At 53.6% G+C, this 27,886-nt stretch overlaps 2 protein-coding genes across 2 annotated transcripts; both read right to left on the reverse strand.

The window, feature by feature from the left end:
- Positions 1–503: 503 nt before the first annotated feature.
- Positions 504–2,338, reverse strand: F2RL3 (F2R like thrombin or trypsin receptor 3). Its single transcript, XM_079960831.1, has 2 exons — positions 2,199–2,338; positions 504–1,903 (listed from the first exon to the last, which is right to left on the reverse strand). Exons 1-2 carry the CDS (start codon positions 2,299–2,301, stop codon positions 831–833), a joined length of 1,176 nt encoding a protein of 391 aa, XP_079816957.1. The 5' UTR covers positions 2,302–2,338; the 3' UTR covers positions 504–830.
- A 2,579-nt stretch (positions 2,339–4,917) lies between these two features.
- SIN3B (SIN3 transcription regulator family member B) lies at positions 4,918–26,691 on the reverse strand. Its single transcript, XM_079960456.1, has 19 exons — positions 26,543–26,691; positions 22,806–22,912; positions 21,248–21,401; positions 20,100–20,399; positions 19,353–19,496; positions 19,029–19,151; positions 18,699–18,788; positions 17,810–17,928; positions 16,507–16,714; positions 16,297–16,413; positions 14,988–15,226; positions 13,969–14,152; positions 11,931–12,708; positions 10,645–10,814; positions 9,032–9,205; positions 8,793–8,885; positions 7,723–7,817; positions 7,397–7,601; positions 4,918–6,713 (listed from the first exon to the last, which is right to left on the reverse strand). The coding sequence occupies exons 1-19, from the start codon at positions 26,684–26,686 to the stop codon at positions 6,483–6,485; spliced, it is 3,675 nt and encodes a 1,224-aa protein (XP_079816582.1). The 5' UTR covers positions 26,687–26,691; the 3' UTR covers positions 4,918–6,482.
- Between the last annotated feature and the right edge of the window lie 1,195 nt (positions 26,692–27,886).

Here is a 27,886-nt window from a genome sequence, read left to right on the forward strand (position 1 = left end):
GTGGTGGAGAAGGTCGCCCCAAAAATCAGCAAATGAATTTTTTGTTTCTCTGTGTGCCTGCATCATGTATCAAAATTATCCAGCGCCCGTTGCAAATCAGGTTTGCGAACAAAATCTACAGGCTTCCCGCTGTTTGCAAAGGAGCAAATAAAAGCTGCGTTTTCAGCTGAATTGGGGGGGGGGCACTTGTGCTGAGCTATTTCCATGGTTTTGTTCTTTCAATTGCCCCCTACCCAAGTTCTGAGCGAAAGCTTGTCCCTTTACAATGCAGCAGACACGTCCAATCGGTCGATCGCAATCCACTGGTCGATTGCAGGGTCAATCCTGGTTGATTGCATGATCCTGATTGATCACCCCCCCCCAAAAAAAAAAAAACTCAGCAACTTTGGTCAATCCAATGAGTACATCACTGCCAGCTTTGTCATAGCGGGAGAGTAGATTGCAGTCTCTTGGGAGATGGGCATGCAAGGCAGTACAGGAAATTGTGGGGGTATTTTTTGGGGGGTGGGGGAATCAATAAGTTATGATACTGTATTGTCCGGTGCCAAGGGCTTTCTGGTGGTTCCCTCCCTGCAAGAAGCCAAGTTACAGGGAACCAGGCAGAGGGCCTTCTTGGTGTTGGCACCTGCCCTGTGGAACTCCCTCCCACCAGATGTCAAGGAAATAAACAACTACCAGACTTTTAGAAGAAATCTGAGGGCAGCCCTGTTTAGGGAAGCTTTTAATGTTTAATATTGTATTTTCATATTCTGTTGGAAGCTGCCCAGAGTGGCTGGGGAAACCCAGCCAGATGGGCGGGGTAGAAATAATAAATTATCATTGTTTTGTTTTCATGCCAGGGCCTGGGAGCATTTCGTGGGCAGCGTCTCTTTGCTGGTTTTCAGGGAGACGGCCGAGTCCTTCCTTGCGCCGAAGATCCTCCCCGCCACCTTGGCGCGGAATTCCTCCGAGGCATAATAGTACACAAAGGGGTCTACGCAGGTGTTGCCGGCGCTGGCTGCCAGGGCCCCCATGTACGCCATGTAGAGGGTCCCTCGGGCCCCGGCGCAGCGGTGGGAGTAGTGGAGGAGCAGGAGGACATGGCTTGGGGTGTACAGAGCCACGACCGATGCCACCACCACGACGGTCAGCTTGATGGCGGTGGCGTAGCGGTCCCCTTTCCCCGCCAAGACCCGCAGGGTGGCACCCGAACACAGCACCATGACCAGCAGCGGGGCCGCGAACCCGCCGGCCACCAGGGCGACGAAATAGGGGCGGAAATAGGTGGCGTCGTCTTCAGCGGGCAGGGCGTCGTGGCATAAGACGCGGCCCGTGCCCAGCAGGGGGAACGACTGGCGCCTCAGGGCCAGGGGCAGCGCCGAGAGGATGGCAGCCCCCCAGGCGGCGCCGCAGGTGCCCGCCGCGAAGGCCGGGCTGCGGAAGGAGCGGGCGAGGAAGGGGTGCGCCACGGCCAGGTAGCGGTCGGCGCTGATGCAGGCCAGCAGCAGAAGTGAGCAGTACATGTTGGCGTGGAAGGCGGCTGTGTTGAGGCGGCACATGCCCTCGCCAAAGGGCCAGTGGTTGCCCAGGTAGTAGTAGGCGGCTTTGAAGGGCAGGAGGAGGCCCAAGAGGAGGTCGGCGGCTGCCAGGTTCATCAGGAAGACGGTGGACGGGAGCTTTTCGATGCGCGTGGCCAGGACCCAGAGCGCCAGGGCGTTGGCGGGCAGCCCCACCAGGCAGAGCAGGGTGTAGAAGGAGGGCAGCAGGAGGGTGGTCAGGGGGCTGTCCAGCTGCGCCTGTGAGGATGGGGGCAGGGCCAGGAAGGTGGTGAGGTTGAGGGTCACCTGGGCAGAGGGGATGGCACGGGGGCACAGGCCAGGCGGCGGGCGCTGGGGAGCCTCTGTCCCGTTGGGGGTGGCATAATCTAGGGAGGCGGAAAGAGGTTGGGTTAGTGGTGTTGGCACCAAAGCCCGCTGCCCATGTCCTGTCAAGTGGGGTTTTCAGAGGGGGGCACCACCCCCCAGCTTCCGTGGGGCAGCAGCTGTGTGAATTATGTTTGAGATATCTCTGCGAAATTTCAAGTTGAAAAACTCAATCATTTTCAAGAAAAGGAAGTCCCGACACCTGTCTGCCGCAGCACCCGGGCCAAAGGCAGAATCCTGCACCCTCCTGCCCAGCTAAAAAGGGGGGGGGGGCCGGGGGTCTTCCTTGCCACTTACCATCGTAGTCGTCAGCCGCCGCAGCCTTCGCCGGCTGCCCGCACAAGAGGAACAGCGTGAGCAGCCGGAGAGGCAGGCTTGGCCCCGCTCCGCACAGATGCATCCTGCTTCGGAGAAGTCGCTGCTGCAAGGAGCAACATCCTGGCTCAGCCTCTTAACTCCAGGAAACACTCCCCACCCCAAACCCAGTGACTCTGCAGGGTCGCCCCCCCGCCCCCCGCAACTCCCTTGCATGCAACAAAAGTCTTATATTTCGCGGAATCGGCAGAGGAAGAGGCAGGCCTCTGCCAGATGTTGCTCAGACCACAGCTAATCTCCCCTTGGTAGAATGACGGATCTGGCGCAGGACGCTGAACTCTTGGCTTCGCCTAAACTCAAATCCCCCCTCGTCTTAATATCCCAAGTGCTGCAAGATCCCAAAAGCGCCTGGACTAAAATTGTCCGTCGAAAACTTCACTCTTGTGGTTTATCACCATGGCGGCTACTCACTTTGGGTTTTAGCAAAGCCAACAGTCTTAATTTGTCAGTGCCTAAATGATCTCAAGAGTCGGAACAACTTGGCGACAATCAGGAAATTTTGCTCGTGGCACGACTATTTTCCACCTTCCCCTTTCGACTCTCCGACACCCTCTCTGCATAACCCAGCAATTCCAAAATATAGACGCGCTTTGACTCCCGCAAGACAAAACTCTTCTCTTTCGCGGAATTGGCAGAGACCTGTCCCAGTCGTTTCTGAGACCACAGCTGGGAGAGGGAGGGCAAAAGGCTTTATTCCATTTCAGCCACAAATGGGGTTATCGAGGCTGTGGGGAGGCCAGGTCGCATGCTGGGCATGCAGAAGGCTGGCATGCTGAATGCCCAGCAGCACCTCCAGCCTGGAGCAGGGAATGAACGAAGGAATGAATGGATCTTTATTTGCGTCAGCCACCAACCATTGCAATAAAACAATTCGATATACAAAGAATAGAAACAAAAAGTCAATTCTATAAAATACATTTTAGGGCAGGCATAAGCAAACTCTGGCCCTCCAGAGGTTTGGGACTACAATTCCCACCATCCCTAGCTAACAAGACCAGTGGTCAGGGATGATGGGAATTGTAGTCCCAAACATCTGGAGGGCCGGAGTTTACCTATGCTTGTTTTGGGTTTTGAATCAACGGTCAAATAGTGGATCTTATTCCGATTGCCCCGGCTAAAAACCTTGCCACCTTTGCCGTCACCTGCTCATCTTGATCAGCCAAGAGAAAGGACCCTGGGGCGTGGCTGGGCGAGCCGGAATGGACGGAAAATAAAAATAACATAATGGAACATCACGAGCACAGCACAAATCGTATAAACACTGGGCAAATTGTCAGTAAAACAATCCCAAACACATCATTGCGCCTAGAGGCTAATCTTCCCCGGTAGAATTACGGATCTGGCGCAGGACACTGAACTCTTGGCTTTGCCTAAACTCAAATCCCCCTGGTCTAATATCCCTAGTGCTGCAAAATCCCAAAAGCGCCGGGACACTTCTAGCCCCACCCCGGAGATTCCACCAGGGATGGAAATCGAGACGTTCTGCAACCCAAACAGCTGCTCTGCCTCTGAGCTTATGGCAATGGCTCCAGAAGTGGCCCCGGGTGCAGTTCCCAAAGGGGGGCCGTCTCCAAGGGGCATATTGGCGAGGGACGGAGATCAGCCGCAGCTCTCCCACCCCCCTTGTTATAAACATCCTTCGCGCCCCCACAAAGGCTTGTCTTTCTGGTGCTGATAAGCGCTAGGAAATGACCTCGATGCAGAGAAATGGAGGAAGAGGAAACTTCTGGCGGCAGATAGCAGACTGTGTACGGCACAGGAGACCCCCACGTGTGGGGGAGAGCTCTGGGGCCAGGCAGCCCCTTAAATCGGTGGCGGCAAACCTATGGCACGTGCACCAGATGGGGCACTCAGAGACCTCTCCATGGGCACACATGCCACCGTCACCCCAGCACCAAGTTCGCCAGATTTTTACGGTTCTGTGAGACAGCGACAACCTTGTGTTTTCTTCCTTCTCCAGATGAAGTCCAGTGTGACCAACTTGGTCTTTCCGGCTGGTTAGATTGAGGAAATTGGGAGAGGGGGGTATTGGAACATGAAGAAAGCGCTATAAAATAAATCCCGTGCCCTGAGTGAAACACTTGAGAAGACGAAGAGGAACGACGGACAGCAGCAGCGTCCGTTCTGAAAGTATGACAAAATGACCAGCATGCACACAAAAGCAAAAATCGTATTAATTGTTCCAAACTTTTGCCTTTCAATAAAAATCGCATTTGTATAATTGGAAGCTCTGTTATTGTGGGTTTTTTTTAAATTTTATTTTGTTAATGTGTGAGTTGTTTTTTCTCCCTAAACTAAAACCTCAGTATTCAGGTTAAATTGCTGTGTTGGCAATAATGAAGTGGGTTTTGGGTTGTGGTTTGGGCGCTTGGTTTGTAAAAGGTTCACCGTCACGGCCATTAATATCTTCCTTGACACCCCCCCCCCCTTAAACTGGTGCAAACGTCTTCCAGTCTAGTCTGTGCAGAGATCGGGTTCTCCCTCTGGGAACTCGCACACAGAACCCATCTCCCCCCAAGGGCTGGAATTGTGAACATTGCACCCGGTCCCGAGAAGGGGGCCCTCAGGCGACCTACGCCCCTCGCATGGGGGCCCCACCGCCTGTTCCGTGGGGGAAGGAAGAACACGAGGGAGCCTCTGGCGTTTTCAAAATTAATATTTTATTTTTACTTGATGTGCAAATAAATAATTTCTTTTAAAAACTACATTCAAAGAGTTGGCAAAAGCAAATACAAAGGCGGAAGGAAGCCGGGGGGGTGCGGTGGGGGGGGATAGAGGAAGAAGAGAAGGAAGAGAGATCCTTCGGAGACGAAATAAAAATGGAAATTTAGGGGGGGGGACCCAGAAGCATTGTCTCTCGTGTTCTCTGCTACGGACAGATCTTTCCCGGCTTCCGGAAGCACCCCCCCCCCGTTGCTTTGCTGATGCCCCCCCCCCCTGGAGAGATGGACGCTTTGCCCGCCCAGATTATAAATTAAATTGGGTTTATTTATTTATTTTTAAAAACAACGGGATGAAGAAATATGGCCAGTGGGAAGAGGGGGGGGCTGGGTAGAGGAGGGTTTCTCCCCCCCTACAAACCTCACCATGGCCCCCCAATTAAAAAAAGAAAGAAAAGAAAAACGACACGTTAAGCCACAAAGCTACCATTTAAGTCATCGTTTCGTTAAGAGAGATTTTGGCACAGTCGGTCCCCCCGCCCCCCGCTTGGGAGAATAGCAGGTATGGGGGGGGAGATATGGGGAGGGGAGCCTTCCTGGAGTCCAAGGAGGGTGAAGGGGGATCTGATATTTTTTGGAGGGGAGGTTTGAACCATTCAATTTCCTTGGGGGGGGGGTCTTCCATTCCTTGGCAGTGATTGGAGGGAGAGAGACGAGGGAAGGGGCACAAGTGTGTCTTTTGTTGCCAAATTTGGAGGGGGGCGCAGAGAGAGAGAAATAAAAAGACAACAGAGTCCCCCCCAAAGATTATCTCGCAAAAGAAAACGGAGAAACCAACCCCCCCAAAAAAAGAAACCACTCAGGGCAATGGCCTCCCCCCACTTTGGGACCCCAAGAAATAAACCCCTGGAGTGTCTTGGAGGTGGCAGGGGGAGGAGCAACCCCTTGATCTTGTCCCCCCCCCAAAAAAAACCCACAGCCAGGATGGTCCACAAAGTGCCCACGGCGGGAGACGACCCCCCCCTTCCAGGTGGGCTTGGCCACCTGCCCCCCCAACCCACCAGATGCACACAAGAGGACACTTTAATTTTTTGCACCAAAAAGGCCACGCAGTCCATGGGGCGGGAAGGGGGGGCGTAGAAAGGAAAGCCCCCTTTGCTTCTCACAAGGCCTTGCGTTTGGGCGATAGGAAGTGCTCACCGTACAGTGACCGATGGGGCTGGGGGGGTCGGGAGAAAGGCCTGGCGGTGGTGGTGGGGGGCTCCGAGTTTTCTCTCCTGGGTCCCTCCTTGCCCCCCCCTCCTGGGCCAAAACAAAGCAGTCCGAGGCCTGGAGAGCTCTGGGAAGACCCCCCCCCAGTCCGTCCCGTGCCACGCAGGGAGGGCGCCCGAAACGAGCCGCCCCCCGCCCCCCAAAGTCACAAACCAAACGGAGAAAATGACACTTTGCCCCCCGCAAAGCTGGTCAGATAAATACCAGGGGTGGGCTGGCTGCAGGTCACCCACTGCCCCCCCCCCGGCCAGAGGGAAGGAGGGAGAAAAGGGGTTCAGGGGGAGGCCGGCTGGCGGCTGTACTGGACGCGGTAGCGGTTGACCGGGACGCCGTGGACGCTGAGCGTCTCGCAGGTGGTCTTGCAGGGCAGCAGGTCCTCGTCGTCGTCGCCCATCAGCCAGTCCTGGACCAGCTCCGACGCCTCGCGCCCGGCGTGCCGGCTCAGCCAGCCCAGGTGCCAGGCCTCAAAGCGCCGGTGGTAGCGCAGCAAGACCGACGGCTGTGCCTGCCCAGAGACAGAGGGAGGGCAGGGTCACCGGCGGAAATCTGCCCCCGCAAGCCAGGGAGCTGGACCTGAGCTCACCACCCGAGGCCCTTCTCCTTTGTACCTTTTCTGCCAGAGGTCCAGAACAGGGCCTTTTCTGAGGTGGCTCCCTGCACGTGGGATGCTATCGCCAGGTATTTACAGTGGTACCTTGGTTCTCAAACACCAAAAATCCGGAAGTGTTCCGGTTTTGGGACGTTTTCCAGAAGTCCTTTCAAACTGCTAGGTGGGCAAGAGCAGGGACCGAGCAACGGGAGCTCACCCCGTCGCGGGGATTCGAACCACCGACCTTCTGATCGGCAAGTCCTAGGCTCAGTGGTTTAACCCACAGAGCCACCCGCGTCCATTATTATTATTATTATTATTATTATTATTATTATTATTATTATTATTTTAACAGTAGCCCATAGATCAAGACCATAAGGGGAGGGAAACATAAGGGTCAGACTGAGTCCAAACCAAAGGCCAGGCGGAACAGCTCTGTCTTGCAGGCCCTGCGGAAAGATGTCAAGTCCCGCTGGGCCCTGGTCTCTTGGGACAGAGCGTTCCACCAAGTCGGGGCCAGTACTGAAAAGGCCCTGTCCCCAGTTGAGACTGTACCGCTGTAAAGGTAAATGAAAATAGCGCCCCCCCTCGAGACCCACCTGCCTGGCGCGGCCCAGGGCCCCCCGCCGGTACATGTAATCCTCCGCGTTCATGACGAAGAGCATTCGGTGCGTGTTGAGCTTGAACTTGCAGTCCACGTTGCAGGCGCTCTCCACCCCCACGAGCTGCTTCCAGGAGCCCCGGGCCTTGTCTCGGGCGGCCTGCACCTGGGCGCACTGCCAGCGCCGGAACTGCTTCAGGTTCCTGGGGGGCAGGAGAGAGGCAGGAGGGAGAGAGGGATGCCACCTTTGCCCACCCACCCCGGGTCCCTGCTCTGGAGGCAGGAGCGAGACCCGCCCCCCTCGTGCGCCGGAGGGTCCCTCACCTCTGCAGAAAGACGGGTTTGAGGAGGAAGCCTTCGTTCTGGCCGCTGGGGGTTCCCTCCACCCCCACGTACTGCTCAACGTAGTTGGCCAAGTGCTGGAGGAGAGAGGAAAAGGTAGGAAGCAAAGGGGGGGAGAAACACTCGGAGGTTTGGGGGTGGGGGCTCGAGCTGGATAACCGTGGGTCAAACCGGGGTTTGTGGTTTGGTCCGTGCTAGCCCACCCTGCATGAACCGGGAGCAGGAAGGCACGGACAAAACACAGGTTGGCTGCGGCGCAGCAAACTGCTGTCCCAGTGCAGCTGCCAAGCTAAACCGGGGTTTGCGGCTGTGGTGTTAAACCGGGGATTGAAACTGCAATGCTAAACCAAGGATTGGGGCTGCAGTTCTAAACCGGGGACTGAGTCTGCTAAACAAGAGACTGAAGCTGCAGTGTTAAATCGGGGATTGAAATTGCAACGCTAAAGCAAGGTTTGGGGCTGCCACGCTAAACTGGGGATAGAGATTGCAATGCTAAACCCAGGATTGAGTCTGCAATGCTAAACCAGGGATTGCAACTGCCATGCTAAATGCGGGGTTGCAGCTGCACCACTAAACCAGGGATTGCGGCTGCCACGCTAAACTGGGGCTTGCAGCTATAATGCAAAAGCAGGGATTACGGCTGCCACACTAAACCAGGGATTGCGGCTGCCACTAAACCAGGGCTTGCGGCTGCCACTAAACCAGGGCTTGCAGCTGCCACTAAACCAGGGCTTGCGTCTGCCACACTAAACCAGGGCTTGCGGCTGCCACTAAACCAGGGCTTGCGGCTGTAATGCAAAACCAGAGATTGCAGCTGCCAAGCTAAACCGGGCCCAACCCAGCCAGATGGGTGGGGTATAAATAATAAAATTGTTATCCTTGTTGTTTTCGGTCTTCCCAACAGCAGCAGAGAAGCGCAAGGGAGGCTGGCTGTGGTTTGCAGCCCACCCATTGGGACGCAACGCCTGACGACAGAAGCAACCGGCCGCGGGGTCCGCACCCCCATCAGGGAGGGATCTCACGGCGCGCGTGATAGGGAGGCCGGGAATCACCTGGACTTCCAGGGGGTCTTCTGTCTGGGTCTCCTCCGTATCCAGCAGCTCGATGGTCATGATCACTTGGTCCTTTCTCTGAAGGAACATCACCTGCGGGGAGGCGAGGCAGGTGGTCACACACATGGGCTCCGGCCACAAGCAGCATTCGAGGGGTCTCTCCCCAGCCCCCCAGCGTGGCCGACCCCCCACTTCCGGGCAAGCCGAGCCCCAGAGGGTGGAGGGCAGGGGGGCCGCACCTTGAAGCAATTCTCGTCCGCCATGCACCGCTCCGCCTTCCACTGGTAGCTGGTCTCCTTGGCCGCCCGGACGCACTGGGAGGACAGGTTGCCGCCGGCCGCCCCTCGCTTCCGCTCGCCCAGGTAGAGCTCCACCACCTTCAGGCAGACATCGTCGCTCACCAGGTGGTGCAGCTGGAGCCAGGGAGAACGGGGTCAGAATTTTAAGGTCTCAAATATAGAATAAAAACTCTTAAACGCACACATATCTAAACGTATGAACCATGTGCCTGGAATAATTCGGGGGAGCAATCCTGAAGCTATTTGGAGCAGCCTTTCTCAACCTGTGGGTCCCCAGATGTTGTCGAACTACAACTCCCCTCAACCCTAGCTAGCAAGGCCAGACCCCAGGGATGATGGGAGTTGTAGTCCGACAACATCTGGGGACCCACAGCTTGAGAACCGCTGAATTTTGGACTCTCCCAATGACCTCCAAATATTCCTCTGCAAATGGAGAAGCCTTGCCATTGTCTTTTCACTTGCAAATCCTGTCTTAAGGGCGCATTTGTGTATGAATAGGGTGAGGTTGTGACCTGGACTCAGGAATAAAGTATTTACCATCACAAAAGAACGGCCAGGATGCCCAGGTAACGCAATCAGTGACCATTATCAGGTATTTTTTTATTTTTATTATTATTATTATTATTATTATTATTATTATTATTATTACTACTACTACTATTATTATTAGTGCAAATTCTTCAAACGCCTTCCGTATCTCCTCAGAATCTTTTCTCCCACACGTTCCCCACCTTACCTTAATGGCACATGTTAATCGATCATTAATAGCTATATATCCCACACCTCTTTATACCATTCTTCTGTTTCATCTTCTGCTTGCCCCTTCCACCTCCTGGCCATCAGCTGTCCATAAATCTGTGAGCCAGTCCTTCATAGCCTGTGAACCTTCTGCCCTGTCGTAAATCGATAACAACGCTACCTCTGGGCTTCTGGTCAGCTTTTAACCCAGCGGTTTCTGTCCTCTCCTTAAACACCCTTTGTCAGAAAAATTGGACACTGCAATTCTGTGATTTGAAAGTCCTAGGCAAGGTAAAGGGACCGCTGACCATTAGGTCCAGTCGAGACCGACTCTGGGGTTGTGGCGCTCATCTCGCTTTATTGGCCGAGGGAGCCGGCGTACAGCTTCCGGGTCATGTGGCCAGCATGACTAAGCCGCTTCTGGCGAACCAGAGCAGCGCACGGAAACGCCGTTTACCTTCCCACCAGAGCGGTACCTATTTATCTACTTGCACCTTGACGTGCTTTCGAACTGCTAGGTTGGCAGAAGCAGGGACCGAGCAACAATGGGAGCTCACCCCGTCACCGGGATTTGAACCGCCAACCTTCTGATCAGCAAGTCCTAGGCTCTGTGGTTTAACCCACAGCGCCACCCGCGTCCTAGGCAGAGGCTCCCCAAACACTGGGGTCTTCCTTCCTCCGTGTGGAGCAGGGCAGGGGGCCCGCCTGCGGCCGGCCTCTGTCCCCCACAACTCCTGTCCAGAACCCCCCTGGGGTCAGGGCCTCCCCCTGCACACCAGTGCCCCCTACAGCCCCCCCCAGGAGGCAGCCGGTACCTGCCGGACGATGTTCTGCACCAGTTTGTCCATGGTGAAGCCGACGTAGGCGTGGATGGTGAACATTTCCCGCAGGGTGTCTTCGTACTGGGTGGGGTCGATGTTGCCGTCCAGCAGGTTTCGCACCAGGTCCAGGAAGGCTGGGTAGTACTCCTCCAGCTCCACTTCGCCTGGCAAGAACGCACACACACACACGAGACACAAAACCCCTCTGTGGCGTGCCAAGATGGGACACCCAGCATCTTGGCACGCCAGGACTCCTATTCCCCAGCCCCCCATCAGGAATTCTGCACATTTGGGGGTTGGGATAGGTGATCGTTGGGGGTCCCATCCGAATCTACAACTCTAGGATTCTGCGATCGCTTGAGTCCGGAGGGTAGGGGAGGCAGTGTGGCCATTGAGCAGCAGGAGAAGACTGCCTCAGATCAGCGGTCTGTCAAGCCCAGAGTCGCCCATGTTTCAGACTTAGGGTTGTACTGCCAGCCGTGTCTGGAGATTGAAACGGGCACCTTCTGTGCACAGAGGACACTCGACTGCTTGGGGACAGCTCTTCCCTTAAAGGCAAGCTAAGGTTCTGGTCCTCATGAATAAATAGGAACAGAAGGAGCTACCCTATCTTATCATTAGGCTATGTTATCATTAGAAGGCTGATTGCCGAAGAATTGATGCTTTTGAATTCTGGTGCTGGAGGAGACTCTAGAGAGTCCCATGGACTGCAAGAAGATCCAACCTCTCCATTCTGAAGGAAATCAGCCCTGAGTGCTCACTGGAAGGACAGATCCTGAAGCTGAGGCTCCAAGACTTTGGCTGCCTCATGAGAAGAGAAGACTCCCAGGAAAAGACCCTGATGTTGGGAAAGATGGAGGGCAGAAGGAGAAGGGGGCGACGGAGGACAAGATGGTGGGACGGTGTTCTCGAAGCTGCCAGCATGAGTTTGACCAAATTGTGGGAGGCAGTGGAAGACAGGAGTGCCTGGCGTGCTCTGGTCCAGGGGGTCACCAAGAGGCGGACACAACTAAACAATCTTATCATTATGATCATAGCTGGCGATGTGTCACAGCTCTCCAGCTGCTGCCAGCACGACGGGAGCAAGCGCCACACCGGTTTCGCACACTCGCAATCCCCGCACGGCTCTAGCTAGGAGGGCCAAGCGGTGAGGCCACTTCCCACCTCCTCCGCGACCCCCTTCTTCCCCTCCCTGGCCTTGCCGGGTGCCGGAAGCCAAGAGCCACCCCCTCCCCGGTCCCTGGCCAAACGCAGACCTCCTTCCCCGCCGCCCTGCTTACTGGGCTGCTTGAGGCGCAGTTCCATGGCCGGGTCGTTGGCCCTCTCCTTGCGGCCGTCACAGAGCAGTTTCTCCCTCTCCTTCTCGGCCCGGAACTCCAGGAGCTGCTTTTGCGCCTGCCGGTAGATCTTGAGCAGCCGGGAGCAGAGCGTCTGGTGCAGCCGCAAGAAGAAGTACCAGTTGTTGTTGGCGAAAAACAGCGCGTAGACGTTGTCCAGAGAGCGGCGCGGCTGGGCAGGGGAGGGGGCGGCCGGGGCGGGGGGAGAGGCCGCCGCCGCTGCGCCCTCCGAGCCGCCGCCGCCCTTCTCCCTGGCAAGTGCAGGGGGGTTCCTCTTGCGCAGCTCGTGCCCCTCCGGGGCGGGGGGCTTCTCGTCGGCGGGGGGCGTCCTTTTCCGCAGCTCGTGGGCTGCCTCCGGGGCGGCGGAAGGGGGCAGCGGCTTGTCCTCTGCCGGGGGAGCCCTTTTGCGCAAGTCGCGGGTGTCCGGCGGGGGTGGAGGGGCGGGGGGCCGCTTGGGGCTGCCCTTGCCGGCCTCGGGCGCCTCTTCCGGGGCGGGGGGCGGGGGGTCGTGGCCGGGGGGCTGGGAGAAGAAGAGGTCAGGGACAAAGCGGTGGATGATCTGCCAGATGGTGGCTTGGTCCTCCTTCTGAATGGTTGGCTGGCGCTTGACGTAGTAGCCCACCAGGGCGGCCGCGTCCTCCAGGATCTGCTGGTCCTCGTAGACGAAGATGAGGTGCGGCTCGTTCAGGGCGCCCCGTCCCTCGGAGTGCTGCTCCTGGTGCTGGAGGAGAGAGAGATGGATTTAACGACATCTTTATTGGCATTGTCCCACACAGAACAATGAAACTGACAAACTTTCAGAAACCCCTAACAACTCTGAAACCCCATTTTAAAATACAATGGAAAGCATGGTTCCCTGTATCATAAGGGGATGAACCTTTGCTTAGAAACACCAGAAAAAGGACCAATTTAAGGGAATGATTACTGCAATCATTTTATTATATATACCCCGCCCATTTGGTTGGGTTTCGCCAGCTCCCAATAGAATACTAAAAACACAGTAAATGATCAAACATTAAAAGCTTCCCTAAACAGAGCTGCCTTCAGATGTCTTCTAAAAGCCAGGTGGTTGTTGATTTCCTTGGCATCTTGTGGGAGGATGTTACACAAGGCGGGTGCCACCACCAAGAAGGCCCTCTACCTGGTTCCCTGTAACTTGGATTCTTGCAGGGAGGGAACCGCCAGGAGGCCCTCGGAGCTGGACCTCAGTGTCCGGGCAGAATGATCGGGGTGGAGACGCTCCTTCAGGGATACTGAGCCGTTTAGGGCTTTCAAGGTCAGCCCCAACCCTTTGAATTGTGTCCAGAAACGTCCTGGGAGCCAATGGAGGTCTTTCAGGACTGGTGTTATATGGTCTCCACTCCCAGTCCCCAGTCTGGCTGCCGCATTCTGGATTAGTTGCAGTTTCCGGGTCACCTTCAAAGGCAGCCCCACGGAGAGCGCATGGCAGTAGTTCAAGCGGGAGATAACCAGAGCATGCCCCACTCTGGCCAGACAGTCTGTGGGCAGGGAGGGTCTCATCCTACATACCAGATGGAGCTGGGAGACAGCCGCTCTGGACACAGAACTGACCTGTGCCTCCATAGACAGTTCCTTCAGGTCTACTGGGCCATTCAGGGCTTTCAAGGTCAGCACCAACACTTTGAATTGTGCTTGGAAACGTCCTGGGAGCCAATGTAGGTCTTTCAGGACTGCTGTTATATGGTCTCGGCGGCCGCTCCCAGTCCCCAGTCTAGCTGCAATGGCTGCCCCCCCCCCACGACCAAGGCACGGCCAAGCTCCTCTCCACCCGTTTGCAAATCCCCGAGCGACTCAGGGGGCACCCAAGCTCTCCCCGTCTCGACAACAAGAAACTGAGCCTCTAGTTTCATCCGCCCTGTCCTGTGGAACTCCCTGCCACCGGAGATTCCGGCAGGCGCCTCCGCTGCCAACTCTTGAAGCTTCCCATGCAAGGGGGGAATGTGGCCCTGAGAGGACCCACCTCGTCGTAGACGCTCTCAATCTCGTTGAGGAGGCTCTTGGAGCGCAGGGCCTTGGTGTCGTTCTGCTTGAAGTTGACGGCCTGGTGGTCGAGGGACTTCAGGTAGGCCTTCTCGTACTGCTCCCGCCAGATCTTGTTGAAACCCTGCTGGGCCTCCCTCCACTCCTCCTCCTTCGCCTTCAGCCTGCGGGACGGACGGACGGAGAGGAGGCGAAGGTGAGACTGCGGGAAGACGCGGGCGCCGAGCCCAACCCGGCCACCACCCTCCTTGCCCCCCGGTTTTTTAAATATACAAATCAATACATAATTGACAAATACCTACATTGATAACTTCTATATAGATCAAATGACATTAGACTATTTCATCTCAACACATGCAAAAGGAAAAAGGTAACGGAAGAAGACAAAAGAAAAAGACAAAACAAAGACAGTAACAAAATCAAATCAGAAAGGATCAATCTGCATTGTCCAATTCAATATGATTCAGTGCTCTTGTGGCCTTTCTCATATATACGTTTACATATAAATTGAATTTCTTATCCTTTATTTATTGTGTTGTGGTAGACTTCCATCTACCTTGTAGCGGTTCGTTTCACCTTACTAAAAAAATTCCCCTGTATTTAATATTTTCCCCTCGTCTTGGTATGTGGAAACGACGTATCCCTATTTACAGAGTTACAGTGCTACCTCGGGTTAAGTACTTAATTTGTTCCGGAGGTCTGTTCTTAACCTGAAACTGTTCTTAACCTGAAGCACCACTTTAGCTAATGAGGCCTCCCGTTGCTGCGCTATTTCTGTTCTCATCCTGAAGCAAAGTTCTTAACCTGAGGTACTATTTCTGGGTTAGCAGAGTCTGTGACCTGAAGCGTATGTAACCTGAGGTACCACTGTATTCCAAACACAACCAAATCTTAGAGGTGGAACCTTGTTTCCTTAAGCAATTGAGGAAACATTCCCACTCTTTTTTAAAAAATATTATCTATTGACTTATTTCTTCTGTCGTTTTTGGAACGGCTCACCTCTTGAGGACGATGGGGACGGCCGAGAGTGGGTTCTTCTTGAGGCTCTCGATGATCTCGGGCGCCTTGTCGCCGTAGATGCGGTAGATGGCGCGCCTCTGGATAACCTCGGAGGTGCCCCCCAGGCAGTCGTCCAGGCGGAATTTCTCCTGGTCCTCCAGCGACATGCGGCTCAGCTTCTTCTGCACGCTCTCCAGCACCCGGATCGTGGCCAGGTTCGTCTCCAGGACCACGTCCAGCTGGGTGGGGGAAGAGCGAGAAACGTGAGAAACGGGGGGGGCACACCACAACCCGGCTCCCCCCGTCAGGGAACTTCCTGCCCTCGTGGAGACCCCGACCCCCCAGGATACTGAGATAGCAAAAGGTGTTTCAAGGTGGCGTCAAACACTCCCTCCCCATGACCCGGATATTTTCTTTTTACGATATACGATATACGAGATCTTTATTGCCATTGTCCCATGCAGAACAATGAAATTGAAAAACTACATAAAAACTACATAAAACATTCAAAAACCCATAAAAACTCTGAAACCCCATTTTAAAATACACTATACCATAGAGACCCCTTATGCTGCGTTTAGAACCGAAGTTTTAGGGGTTATGGAAACGGATATAGCGAAAGAGTTGGTTTGTATACGTATTTGGCGGCAGCAGCAATAATACTGTATGCTCAAAGAGGGAAGGAATATTGCATGACTCTGGAGGAAGGAGGAGGGAAGCTTAACTGAGAGCGCCTTCACTCCGAGAATGGCTGCGTTGTTCTTTTGCTGTGATCATTAAACACTCTTAAAATGGCAAGGGGCAATAATTGCTTTGGTGGTGGTAATAATAATAATATTTCTACCCCGCCCATCTGGCTGGGTTTCCCCAGCCACTCTGGGCAGCTTCCAACAGAATATGAAAATACAATATTAAACATTAAAAACTTCCCTAAACAGGGCTGCCTTCAGATGTCTTTTAAACATCAGGTAGCTGTTTATTTCCTTGACATCCGATGGAAGGGCGTTCCACAGGGCGGGGGCCACCACCGAGAAGGCCCTCTGCCTGGTTCCCTGTAACTTCGCTTCTCGCAGGGAGGGAACCGCCAGAAGACACTCGGGAGATGGACCCAGGTGTTCGGGCGGAGACGCTCCTTCAGGGATACGGGGCCGAGGCCGTTTAGGGCTTTGAAGGGTTGCGGGGGGAGAGAAAGCAGTTTCCCCGAAGCCTGAAACCCCCCAGGGACTGAGCCAGCCTTGAGGAAGGACCTGGGGCCCTCCGCCCCCCAAGCAGGAGCCCTGAGCCTGCCCACGTGGCCGGAGGCACCCACCTCAAAGCGTTCGTCCTCACACCGGTGCAGCTGCTCCTCGTAGGGGGTCTTCTTGGAGCTGACAAAGGTGGAGTCCTCAGACCAGGAGGGGAAGGAGACCCAGGTGTCGTTCAGCACCTGCGGGGGCGAGAGGGGGCGCCCTCAGTCCAGGGGAGTCGCCGGGACGCCCCGCCGCCGCCGCCTTCCTTCTGCCGACGGCCCCCGGCCTACCTCTTTACAGATGGCTGTCCGTCCGCTGCACTTTGGCTGCTGATAGGTCTTGGGCAGCGCCCGGTAGCTGGAGCCGATGCGCTTGCAGGAGGCGTAGTCGATCTCGCGGCAGACGCCGTCCCCAGAGCGGTCCGCCATGGGGGACGCGAAGGACAGCTCCTTCACGCCCAGGAAGGACTTGAACTGAGCAAAAAGCTCTGGGAATTTCCTGCGGGAAGGAAGGTGAGGAGGGGGAAAGGCGGGCTGTGAGTGGCGGGACCCCTTGGAGGCGCGGTGGGGATTCGAATCGGGAAACTCGGGAAAGGCACAGCCCACGGGCCCCGAACTGGTGACGTTTTGCCTGCGGGCTCTGCCATATCTTAAATAAACTCACGAGCAGAGGGACGGGAATGAACGCAAGGTTTCTTAACCGAGGGGCAGAATTGTTACGTGTCAAAAATGTGCATGGGGGAGAAGGGAGAACAAAAATTTGGGGTGTTTTATGTGCAGCCAAGCTGACGTTTTCGGTGAGACACCAGAGAGGGCAGGCAGTGACTCTATTGAGAAATGGAGCCTTTTTAGAAGACACCCAACTTGGAAATTTGCCCCTGAAGGTTCAGTTCTGGCTATTCCCATCTACTTTTGCTTTCTTTCGCATGCCAGGGGTTTTACGCTCTCTTAACGTAAAAATATTTGGGTAAGGTAAAGGTAAAGGGACCCCTGACTCATTAGGTCTAGTCGTGACCGACTCTGGGGTTGCGGCGCTCATCTCGTTTTATTGGCCGAGGGAGCCAGAGTACAGCTTCCGGGTCATGTGGCCAGCAGGACTAAGCCGCTTCTGGCGAACCAGAGCAGCGCACAGAAACACCGTTTACCTTCCCGCCAGAGTGGTACCTATTTATCTACTTGCACTTTGACGTGCTTTTCAGCTGCTAGGTTGGCAGGAGCAGGGACCGAGCAACCGGAGCTCACCCCGTCATTGCGGGGATTCGAACCGCCAGCCTTCTGATCGGCAAGTCCTAGGCTCTGTGTAAATTTGCTTTGAGATGTCGCTTTCCCATGTGGAAAGCTATGCATAAACACAAACGGCAAGGAAACTGGGAAAGAGGCGAAGTGTTTTCTGGGAAGTTTGGGGGGGGGAGTTTTCTCCTGAAAATTGGGGAGGGGGCAGTGTTCCCCCTCCCTCCCTCCCTCTTTGCCAAGCCAACTAAGAGGAAGCTGTCTGCTTCTGCCTGGCTGCCGGGATTAGCCCCTGCCTGCCTTTTCCCCAAGGGAGATGGAGGACCCTCTGGCAGCCCCCCGACTCAACGCGGCCCCCACTTACCCCAGAAAGGGGGTGACCAGCTGGAGAAGCTCGGAGCCCGAGACCAGCTCCTGGTTGAAGAGGGCGATGCACCGAAGGAAGTTCTCGTACACCTCCTGGCTCTTCAGGACTCGCCGAACCTGAGCGGAAGAACCAGCCGGGGATGGGAGGGGGCACCTTGGGGCTGGGCAGCTCAGTGGTTAGAGCACCCGCTTGCAGAGATGGGAGGGACCCCTAGGCCTGCCCCCAGCCATGCAGGGTCCACAACAAGAGCGTCCCTGGCCAATGGCTGTTCTGCTTTGCTCCAGGCTGGGCTGCGAAAGGACCCCCCCCCAGTCGGTCTCAGGGAGGAAAGGCCTGTCTGTCCACCCCTCCTTTGGCAGAGTTGTGCAGGTTGGAGGTTCAGGGGGCCTCCGCTGTGCCCCCACACGCCTTATCATCATCATCATCATCATCATCATCATTTTTTATTTGTATGCCGCCTTTCCACAGTTAAAAGAAAATGCCCAAGGCGACTTGCAGCGTGACAAGATTTACTGTATTTTTTGCTCTACAAGACTCACTTTTTCCTTCCTAAAAAGTAAGGGGAAATGTCTGTGCGTCTTATGGAGCGAATGCAGCCTGCGCAGCTATCCCAGAAGCCAGAACAGCAAGAGGGATTGCTGCTTTCACTGCGCAGCGATCCCTCTTGCTGTTCTGGCTTCTGGGATTCAGAATATTTTTTTTCTTGTTTTCCTCCTCCAAAAACTAGGTGCATCTTATAGAGCGAAATATACGGTACATAGTTATGAAAGTCATAAACAATAAATAAACCACATAAAAAAAATACATAACCAAACGGGAAACCATTTCCACAGAAATCTAAATCTGAAATTTGACACACATCCGGCCTCCGTGCCGGACGACCCACCTTGTCGAAGAAGGAAAACTCCTGCAGGCTGCCGTACTTGCCCACTGCTGCAACCGAGAGGTCCTTCGTCCCCCGAAGCTTCATCTTCTTCTGCCGGGGGGGGGGGGAGAAAACATGCACGTATATGTGGGCTCGTGCGAGCACGCTTCCGTGTTTCACGAGTGGGGCTCAACGCTGCTCAATAGCCCACCCTGAGCGGACCCCGCCAAAACCCACCAGTCTCCCCTGGAAACAATGTGTCAAACTCCCTGCGGTCCACCTGAGCCCCCAGCAGGCTCCCTGGTCTCCCCACCCCTCCAGCCCACCCGCCTCCGCGTCCGGTTCGGATACCTTGGCCGGGCCGGGCACGGGTCGAAGCAACAGGGGCCTGGAACGTTTCTTACTGTGCTCCATGTGCTTTTCGTGCTCAAGTTTGGAGATGTTGTTGGCGTCGCAGGGCCCGTTCCCCGTGAACTGCGGAGAAAGGTGGAGGAGCCTCAGCGAGCAGGAAAAGGTGGAAGGAGAGAGGGACAGGGGGCAGCAGCGGGGGGGACACCCCCCACTCCTTTGCAGGGAGGGGGTCCCAGGCTGTGTCCCCGACAGCATCTCCCAGGAAAACCCCGTGTTCTCAGAGGGGTTTTCCGACCACCGGTTTCCCCCCCTCCTGCCACGTACCAGAGACCTCTTTGCCTCGGGAAGGAACTGCCCAAATTCGGAGAGCAGGTCCTCTTGGCCCCGGAAGAGGTTGGCCACTTCGGTGAAAACCTCCTCCTCCGACATGCCCCGGAAGGGGCGGCCTTTGGTGCTCAGCTGTTCTTTCTGAGAAGAGAGAGAGGGAGGGAGGAAGGGGTCAGCGTCGAGGGACGGGGGCCCCAGCTTGCGGGCAGAGCGGGTGAGGCAGAGCCGGGCAGCCCGCCACTCCCCAAAACAGGCACATGAAAAAGGGACAGTATTTAGACCTCGCTAAAATGACAGAGTTAACAAGAAATACATTGATAGATAAGGTGAAGGAGGATTGGGTATGCTTTTAAAAATTGCTTGGATCAATACGGTTCTTCTCTTTCTTTTCTCTCTCTCCTTTTACTTCTTTTATACAATACACATTTATCCCAGATTTCTCGACCACTTAATTACGCACATTGTAATAGCTATCTTAAGTCTAAGAATATTTAATGTAAGATTAGTTAATCTTTCATTTTCCTTTTGGTATGTAATGTTTGCTGTGGAAATGAAAAACTAAACTAAACACTAAACTAAAAACTAAACTAAACCTAAACCTAAACTAAAATAAAATGGTGGCAACTTATATCCAGGTCGGGCGAGGCAGCCCACAGACCACACCACGCGCACCAACCAGGGTTATATTTTGGGTTTTTTGTTTCCTGACCCCGGAACGCCGTGGGGAGAGAGGAGACCTTTCACCTGGTACGTGTGAAGGATCTCCAGGAAAGACCGGTAGATCTCCGGGTGGTCCAGGAAGCGGGTCTTGATCTTGTTGACGTAGCTGATGGCGTTGTTGAACTCCACCGAATCCGACTCCAGAGGCATCTGCAGCCGGCAGTCGTCCTTGCAGGGCTGTTGTTGCTGCGGCTGCTGCTGCTGGTGGGGCTGCTGGTGGCAGAAGTCCTCTGGGCAGTCGCCGTGGTTGTGGGCGTTCTCCTGGCAGTAGTGCAGGATGAGGCCGGAGCCCGAGAGGGGGCTTTGGACGGGGTCCAGGGACACCTAGGAGGAGAGAGGGAGTTGGGGGTCAGCAGCGGCTGAACACGGGTTGTGTGTGTGTGTGTGTGTGTGTGTGTGTGCACCTGGGTGGTCCTTGTTGCCTTGCTCCCGTGTTGTGGGGGGGCCAAGCTAGACGACACCAAAGTCCCTTCAATTTGATTTGGACCTGTTTTTCGGAGTGAATTTAATTATTGTTTCATTTTATACGAACGTTATGTGTCTGATGTTCGCCACCCTGAGCCCGACTTTGGCCGGGGAGGGCAGGATATAAATAAAAGTTGTTGTTGATGATGATGATGATGATGATGATGTCTTGTGCCCACCTGCCCCTTCCTCTGCCAGCTGCTCCTCGTCCTGCACTGAGACCAGGGGTCAGCAAACCTTTTCTGACCTTACTTCGGACTAAGTCTGACCCTTATGTTTCCCTCCCCTTATGGTCTTGCTTTATCAGATACTTTAAAACGAGGCTGCATTTTAACCTGTATTTTAAATTGGGTTTTTTCCTTTTCTTCCCCCTCCCCTTTCCCCCCTATTATGTTTTTACTGTGATTTTATTGGTGTTAACCGCCCTGAGCCCGGCTCTGGCTGGGGAGGGTGGGGTATAAATAAAATTTATTATTATTAATATTATTATAAAAGACTGAAAATGGTTAGGCGTGGAAAGGCAGAGGGAAGTCTAAAGATCCAGGGAATGCTGACGATTAAGTCTGCTGCTTGAATTTAAATGTGTAGTGTAAAACTGAATAAAAAATGTCTTTTTTAAAAGGGGGTGGGTGGGAATAAATCTCCCCATAGGAATGAGTGGATATGGTAAAAAAAAAAAAAACCCCAAGCCTGCTTCCTGGTCTAACCTGGCCGGCCAGAGGGGCCTGGATGCTCAGCTTCCCGTTCTTGGGGATCTCGATCCTGTAGCCCAAAGGCAGGAAGGCGTTGAAGCCGATGATGAGGTCGGGGTGCTCATGGAAGAGCTGCGAGACGCGGCGGATGACGCCGGGGGTGTCGATGCTGAAGACAAGGGGGATATAAAAACAATCAAGGATTTAAAAAAAAATAAAATAAACCAATTTTTTTTTATTTAAATCAATTTTTTAAAATAAAATGCTTTCGGAGGAAAAACATTTCTAAAGGCTTTCTCCTCCAAGTTACATTATACAGTGGTGCCCCGCAAGACGAATGCCTCGCAAGACGAAAAACTCGCTAGACAAAAGAGTTTTCCGTTTTTTGAGGTGCTTCGCAAGACGAATTTCCCTATGGGCTTGCTTCGCAAGACAAAACGTCTTGCGAGTTCTTGCGAGTTTGTTTCCTTTTTCTTAAAGCCGCTAAGCCGCTAATAGCCGTGCTTCGCAAGACAAAAAAACCGCAAGACGAAGAGACTCGCGGAACAGATTAATTTCGTCTTGCGAGGCACCACTGTAGTCCAAAGGCTATTCGTCAGGAAATAAGGATTCGTTTTAAGTTTTTCACGTTTGTCTTTTTTAATTGTTTAGCCACATCAGTTAGCGAACATGGATACATAAGCTACAACGTCATTGTTTTAGTTAAACAAATTGTCTAAATTGCTATTAAGGAAATGATTGTTTTTCTCCTTCCAATAAAGTGCAGCAAAAAAGTTGTCCAAATGTACACAGTTAACTCAGTGGGGTTGTTTTTTTTCTGGGGGGGGGGACGTATACCCCTAAACATTTTGTGAATCTATGTTTGGCCTCATTGAGGGGCAGTATTTCAATAGTAGGAAAATGAGAGTACCCCTGAACATTTTTTAAAGGAAAAAAAGCACTGAATTAACTTATTAAACCTCCCCATAATTTCATAATTATCTGTCTATGTATTTCTGATAGTACAACCAAATTGGTCATTTTTGACAGAGCTGTAAAAACGACTCTGAAAATTGATTATCCCCAAAACGAAAACTTCATCTGTAAATATTAAGACGGTGCCAGCAAGAATGAAGTCTTTCTGTAAAGAAAATAATGATTCCAATCGAGCCTTACTGACTAAAGATTTGATTTAAATCCAATCCACCCTGGATAGGAACAAGGCAGGACCCAAAATGAGAGTGGGAGGGAGATGATTTTGGGGGATGTTTGATGGGCAACAAAGAGGCCGGGTCCCCTGATTCGGGTGCAATTCCCATTCCCCTCGTTTCCGCCCTTTAGTTTAAAAATCCAGCGCCGGATTTATGAATATGTTATTATTGATTATGTATACCCAATGTATCAGCCGCCTGGGGGCGGGGGGTGGTTCACTGTGTTTTGTTGCTGGTAAAAAAGAAAACTTTAAATAAAGTAAATAAAACGTTCCAAGGTAACACTGGAAAAAAATTAATCCGCCGCCAGCCGGGGCGCTTCGTGGGTTGGGGGGCTGCGTAAAGATGGGGAGAGGGGCCCGGACCCCCTCCGAACCCGTTACCTCTGGCTCTTGAACTCTTTCATGATCTCCAGGAATCCGTTGTAGGTGGCCGGATCACTGCCAAAGCGGATCTTCACCTGGTCCAGGTAAGAGAGGGCATCTTCGACCTGCAGGAGAATTATTTTAGGGGAAGGCATCAAGGGGCCCTGATCTCCGTGGGCCCAGGAGGGGAGAGGCAGCTGCCCCGCTGACAGCCAGCCCCACCCCTGGCAAGGAATTGGGCTCCGTGAGTTGCTGTGGCTCAGAGGCTCTGGGTGCGGGTTCAGCCGCCAACGGCATCTCCCGGTACCCCCGCCCGAATCATAATAATAAAATTTTATTTATATCCTGCCCTCCCCAGCCGAAGCCGGGCTGAGAGCGGCTAACCACAGTAAAAATAACACACTTCACATAAAATCGCAATCAATTCATTGAAATACATTCTCAAATCAATTCAGAATCAATTTAATGGCAACCATTGGGCTAGAGTGCTATGAGGATTACAGAAAGAGGGGGTCAGACTGGCCAAAGGCCTGGGGGAACAGCTCTGTCTTGCAGGCCCTGCAGGGATTCGGGGAGAGAGCAGCCTCTGCTTTCAAACAGGGCTGTGGTGGGGTAGCTGCCCCCTTTTATGTGTTCGGAGACCCCAAGACGCAGCCCCTTCTGCCCGCTAGGCTTTGGCTCCCCTTCCCGGGGGAGCCCCAAACCGAACCTGTCTCTTGCCCCCCAAGACCCCCTCTTACGAGGCTGCAAATCCTCACCCCCAAATCCTCGCCAAGCCAGCCCCCTCTATGGCGGCCGCAGACTGCTGAGTAAGTGCTCGCAGGATCGGTCTGGAAGTAATCCAGATCAAACGTGCAAGAAGCTGGCAGATAAAGCGGACCGCTCTCTGCAGCTATATCTGCATTTTGAGGTGGGGGGGGGGAGGAAATATATCTATGCGCATTAAGCTGAAAATCTCTTATTCTTTACGGTCCGGGATCGGTTCTCTGGTGAATGTATTTACCCGGATCAGCGTTCTTGCGGCTCAGCAGCAGCCGCGCCTACTCTGCGGCAGGTCCTACTGAGATCCGTGGGGCTTACTCCCAGGGAAGTGGGGCCAGGCCTTCAGAGGGGGTTTGCGATACGGAAAAAGTAAAATAGAAAGACTAATGGGGGTAAACCCAACGTTTTAAACGCTAAATCCCGCAACTGACGCACGTTCGACTTGTGCATGATTCAGCTATATGCGCAATTTTAAAAATGCAAACTACAAAATAAATAAAAGGTGTGGTGAAAATGGGTAGGTTTTCAGGAGAGGGGAGATGATATTATTATTATTATTATTATTATTATTATTATACCCACAGGTCTTGGGGAGGATCACAGAATAAAATCAGACTAGGAAACCACAAAATACAGAATCAGAAGAAAAATAACAGCCGCCTTTGGCAATCCCAGCCACTCTTGAACCCAATGCGTCCTGACTATATGCAGTTTCGGCTTCGGGCCTGACTCCCCCAGAACGCAACTCCCCACATAAATTGTAGGTTTACTGTATATGTTTAACAGCAACAACCACAATATGTCCCCATCAGCTGTTTCAAACACAGAGTTCTCCCTACAGGAATGAATTGAAATAATTCCACATATGCATGGACACAACATTTAGCCATATTTAATTAAAGATATCCCCGCTTTTATTATTATTACTTGAAAGCTAAATTTCCAAGTGGTTTTGCTGGAAGCTTCGCAAATGAGTGCCCTTTAATGCGGGTATATACATAATTCGGGTTGCATCCCAAACGACTTATACTCAAGAGTAGCACCATTGAAATTAATGGGCATAACTTGCTTGGTTCCATTAATTTCAGGGTAGAACATTGGATGCAAACCAATGTAAAGGAACTTGGGGGGAGGCAAAGAAAGGAGGGTGGCATTATCCATAATGCAAAGCAACAGGAGAGGGTTGGGGAGCAAGGAGAAAGCGAGAGGCGAGTGCGAAGGCTTCACAAGAGACTCCCAACTAAGGGTTGTGGGTTCGAGTCCCGAGTTCGGCAAAAGTTTCCCGCGTTGCCGGGGGTTGGGCTGGATGACCCTCAGGGGTCCCTTGCAAATTCACCATTCTGTGATTCTACCTCCGTTAGATAAACACACCCACACGTTTACCTGCCGAAAAGGGAGTGGGGTGCAGTAGGGAAGCTTTCAACGTCTGATGTTTTAATGTTTTGTCGTTTGCTCCAAGCCAGAGGGGCTACGGCAACCCAGTGAGATGGATGGCATAGAGTAATAACAATTATTATTATTATTATTATTATTATTATTAGGGGGTGGAAACGAAAAACTGGAGAGGGTGAGGTTTTAGCGAGGGGGGTGTTTCCATACAGCAATATAATGCAAAGGAAAAGGAAGGGGGGGTTGTTTGGGGAAGAAATCAAAGGGGCTTTTTGCAAGGAAGTCTGCGATGGGGTTGGTCTAATGCATGCAGCTATTATTGATCATAACAACAATAATCATAATATACTCAATTGGATGGGGTCATCTAAGGCATGCAGCTTTTAATAATAATATACTCACTGGGGGGGGGGGCTCATCTAATGCATGCATCCAGGAAGAAGAAGAAGAAGATGATACTCAGTGGGGGTGGGGTGGTCTAATGCATGCAGCTATTATTGATCATAGCAATAACAATAATGATAATAATCCTGATATACTCAATTGGATGGGGTCATCTAAGGCATGCAGTTATTAATACTAATATACTCATGGGGGTGGGGGGGGGGCTCATCTAATGCATGCATCCAGGAGGAAGAAGAAGATGATACTCAGGACAGCCGGCCCTCTAAAACCACAACCTAAAATCCCAAAATGGCCTGATTAAAACCAAAAGCAAAAGCCCAAGGTGCGGGCTGGTTGTTCAGACCTATTTGCAAACTTCTCCCTGCATGGAGAAGAGAGTGCAAAAAACTCATCCTTATCCCCCCCCCCTTGCAAAGAAGGAGAGCTCTTTTGCCCTTTCCTTTGGGGGGGGGGGATTTTGGTGTTCAGGTCTTTCCCTGCCAATGCCTGAGGATGCAGCCTTCCTTTGGGGGGGGGGGTGTCTTTTCCCTAGCAAGAGCTGCAGGAGGCCAGAGGGTGGGGGGGGGTCTCTGTGCCTATTCAGCCCCCCCTTTGCAGGAAGGGGGGGACCTCAGACAGGGAGACCCCACTCCCACCCCATACTGGGGGGGTGTCTTTTTTGCGTGGGAGGGTGTTAATGGCCCCACTCCTCTGTGTGTGGGGGGGGTCTTTTCCCTAGCAAGAGCTGCAGGAGGGCAGAGAGTGGGGGGGTCTCTGCCTATTCAGCCCCCCTTGCAGGAATGGGGGACCCCAAGAGGGAGACCCCACCCCATATTGGGGGGTGTCTTTTTGTGGGGGGGGTGTTAAAGGACCCACTCCTCTGTGTGTGGGGGGTGTCTTTTCCCTAGCAAGAGCTGCAGGAGCGTGGAGGGTGTCTCTGTGCCTATCCAGCCCCCATTGCAGGAAGGGGGGACCCCACCCCATATTGGGGGGTGTCTTTTTGTTGGGGGGTGTTAATGGCCCCACTCCTCTGTGTGTGTGGGGGGGTGTCTTTTCCCTAGCAAGAGCTGCAGGAGGGCAGAGAGTGGGGGGGGGTCTCTGCCTATTCAGCCCCCCCTTTGCAGGAAGGGGGACCCCCAACAAGGAGACCCCACCCCATATTGGGGGGGGGTCTTTTTTGTGGGGGGGGTGTTCATGGCCCCACTCCTCTGTGGACTTACGTGGACGGGGAGCTTCTCCGAGGCGGGGGGCGCCGCTCCCCCCATCCTGCCCCCCATCCTGGGCCCGCTGCTGCTGCTGCTGCTGCTGCTGCTGCTCCCCCCCCGGCCGCCCCCGCCGCCGCCGCCGCCGCCCCCCGCCGCCATGTTGGCGCGCCTCCGTCTCCCCTCAGCCCCGCGGCCGCGCGCTTGCGTCACCACGCAGCCGCACGTCGCGAAACGTCTGAAGGGTAGGCGGGGAAAGGAAAGCAGGCGGAACCTTTGTGGCGAGGGGAGAGGGAGGAGGCCGGAAGGAGAAAGGGACCGGACCAAAACAGGAAAAGACCGGATGCGAGGGAGGAGGGGGAAGCCGGAAGGAGGGGGAAGAGAGAGGGAGAGGGCTAGAGCGGCCCGGACAGAGAGGAGCAGTAGAGAGGGGAGGAGGGAGCGGAGAGAGAAGCGGAGACGGAAGGGAGAGGGAGATAGGAAAAGGGAAGAGGGACACACGCACGCACACGCATGCAGAGGGAAATACTAAGGGCTTCTGGGTAGGGAAAGGGCTGTAAGAGAGGATAGAGGTAGGAAAGGGTAGAGGGGCCTCAGAGGTAGGAAAGAGGTAGAGCTCTATGGACCCTCGGCCACTTTTCTACCTCTGAGTCCCCTCTACCCTTTTCCTAGCTTTGTGACTCCTCTGCCCCTGTACTACCTCTCAGACCCCTCTACCCTTTTCCTAGCTCTGTGGCCCCCACTACCCCCAATTCTACCTCTGAGTCCCCTCTACCCTTTTCATAGCTCTATGGCCTCCACTACCCCCAATTCTACCTCTGAGTTCCCTCTACCCTTTTCATAACTCTATGGCCCCCACTACCCCCAATTCTACCTCTGGGACCCCTCTACCCTTTTCATAGCTCTGTGGCCCCATATACCCCCAATTCTACCTCTGGGACACCTCTACACTTTTCATAGCTCTGTGGCCCCCACTACCCCCAATTCTACCTCTGAGTCCCCTCTACCCTTTTCATAGCTCTATGGTTTATGTTCCTACCTCTGGGTCCCCTCTACCCTTTTCATAGCTCTATGGTTTATGTTCCTACCTCTGGGACACCTCTACCCTTTTCATAGCTCTATGGTTTATGTTCCTACCTCTGGGTCCCCTCTACCCTTTTCATAGCTCTGTGGCCTTTGGGACCATAGAGCTATGAAAAGGGTAGAGGGGACTCAGAGGTAGAATTGTGGGAAGTGGGGGCCATAGAGCTATGAAAAGGGTAGAGGTGTCCCAGAGGTAGAATTGGGGGTATATGGGGCCACAGAGCTATGAAAAGGGTAGAGGTGTCCCAGAGGTAGAATTGGGGGTATATGGGGCCACAG

Source organism: Podarcis cretensis (assembly GCF_951804945.1).
Source record: "Podarcis cretensis genome assembly, chromosome: 18".
Lineage (NCBI taxonomy): Eukaryota > Metazoa > Chordata > Lepidosauria > Squamata > Lacertidae > Podarcis > Podarcis cretensis.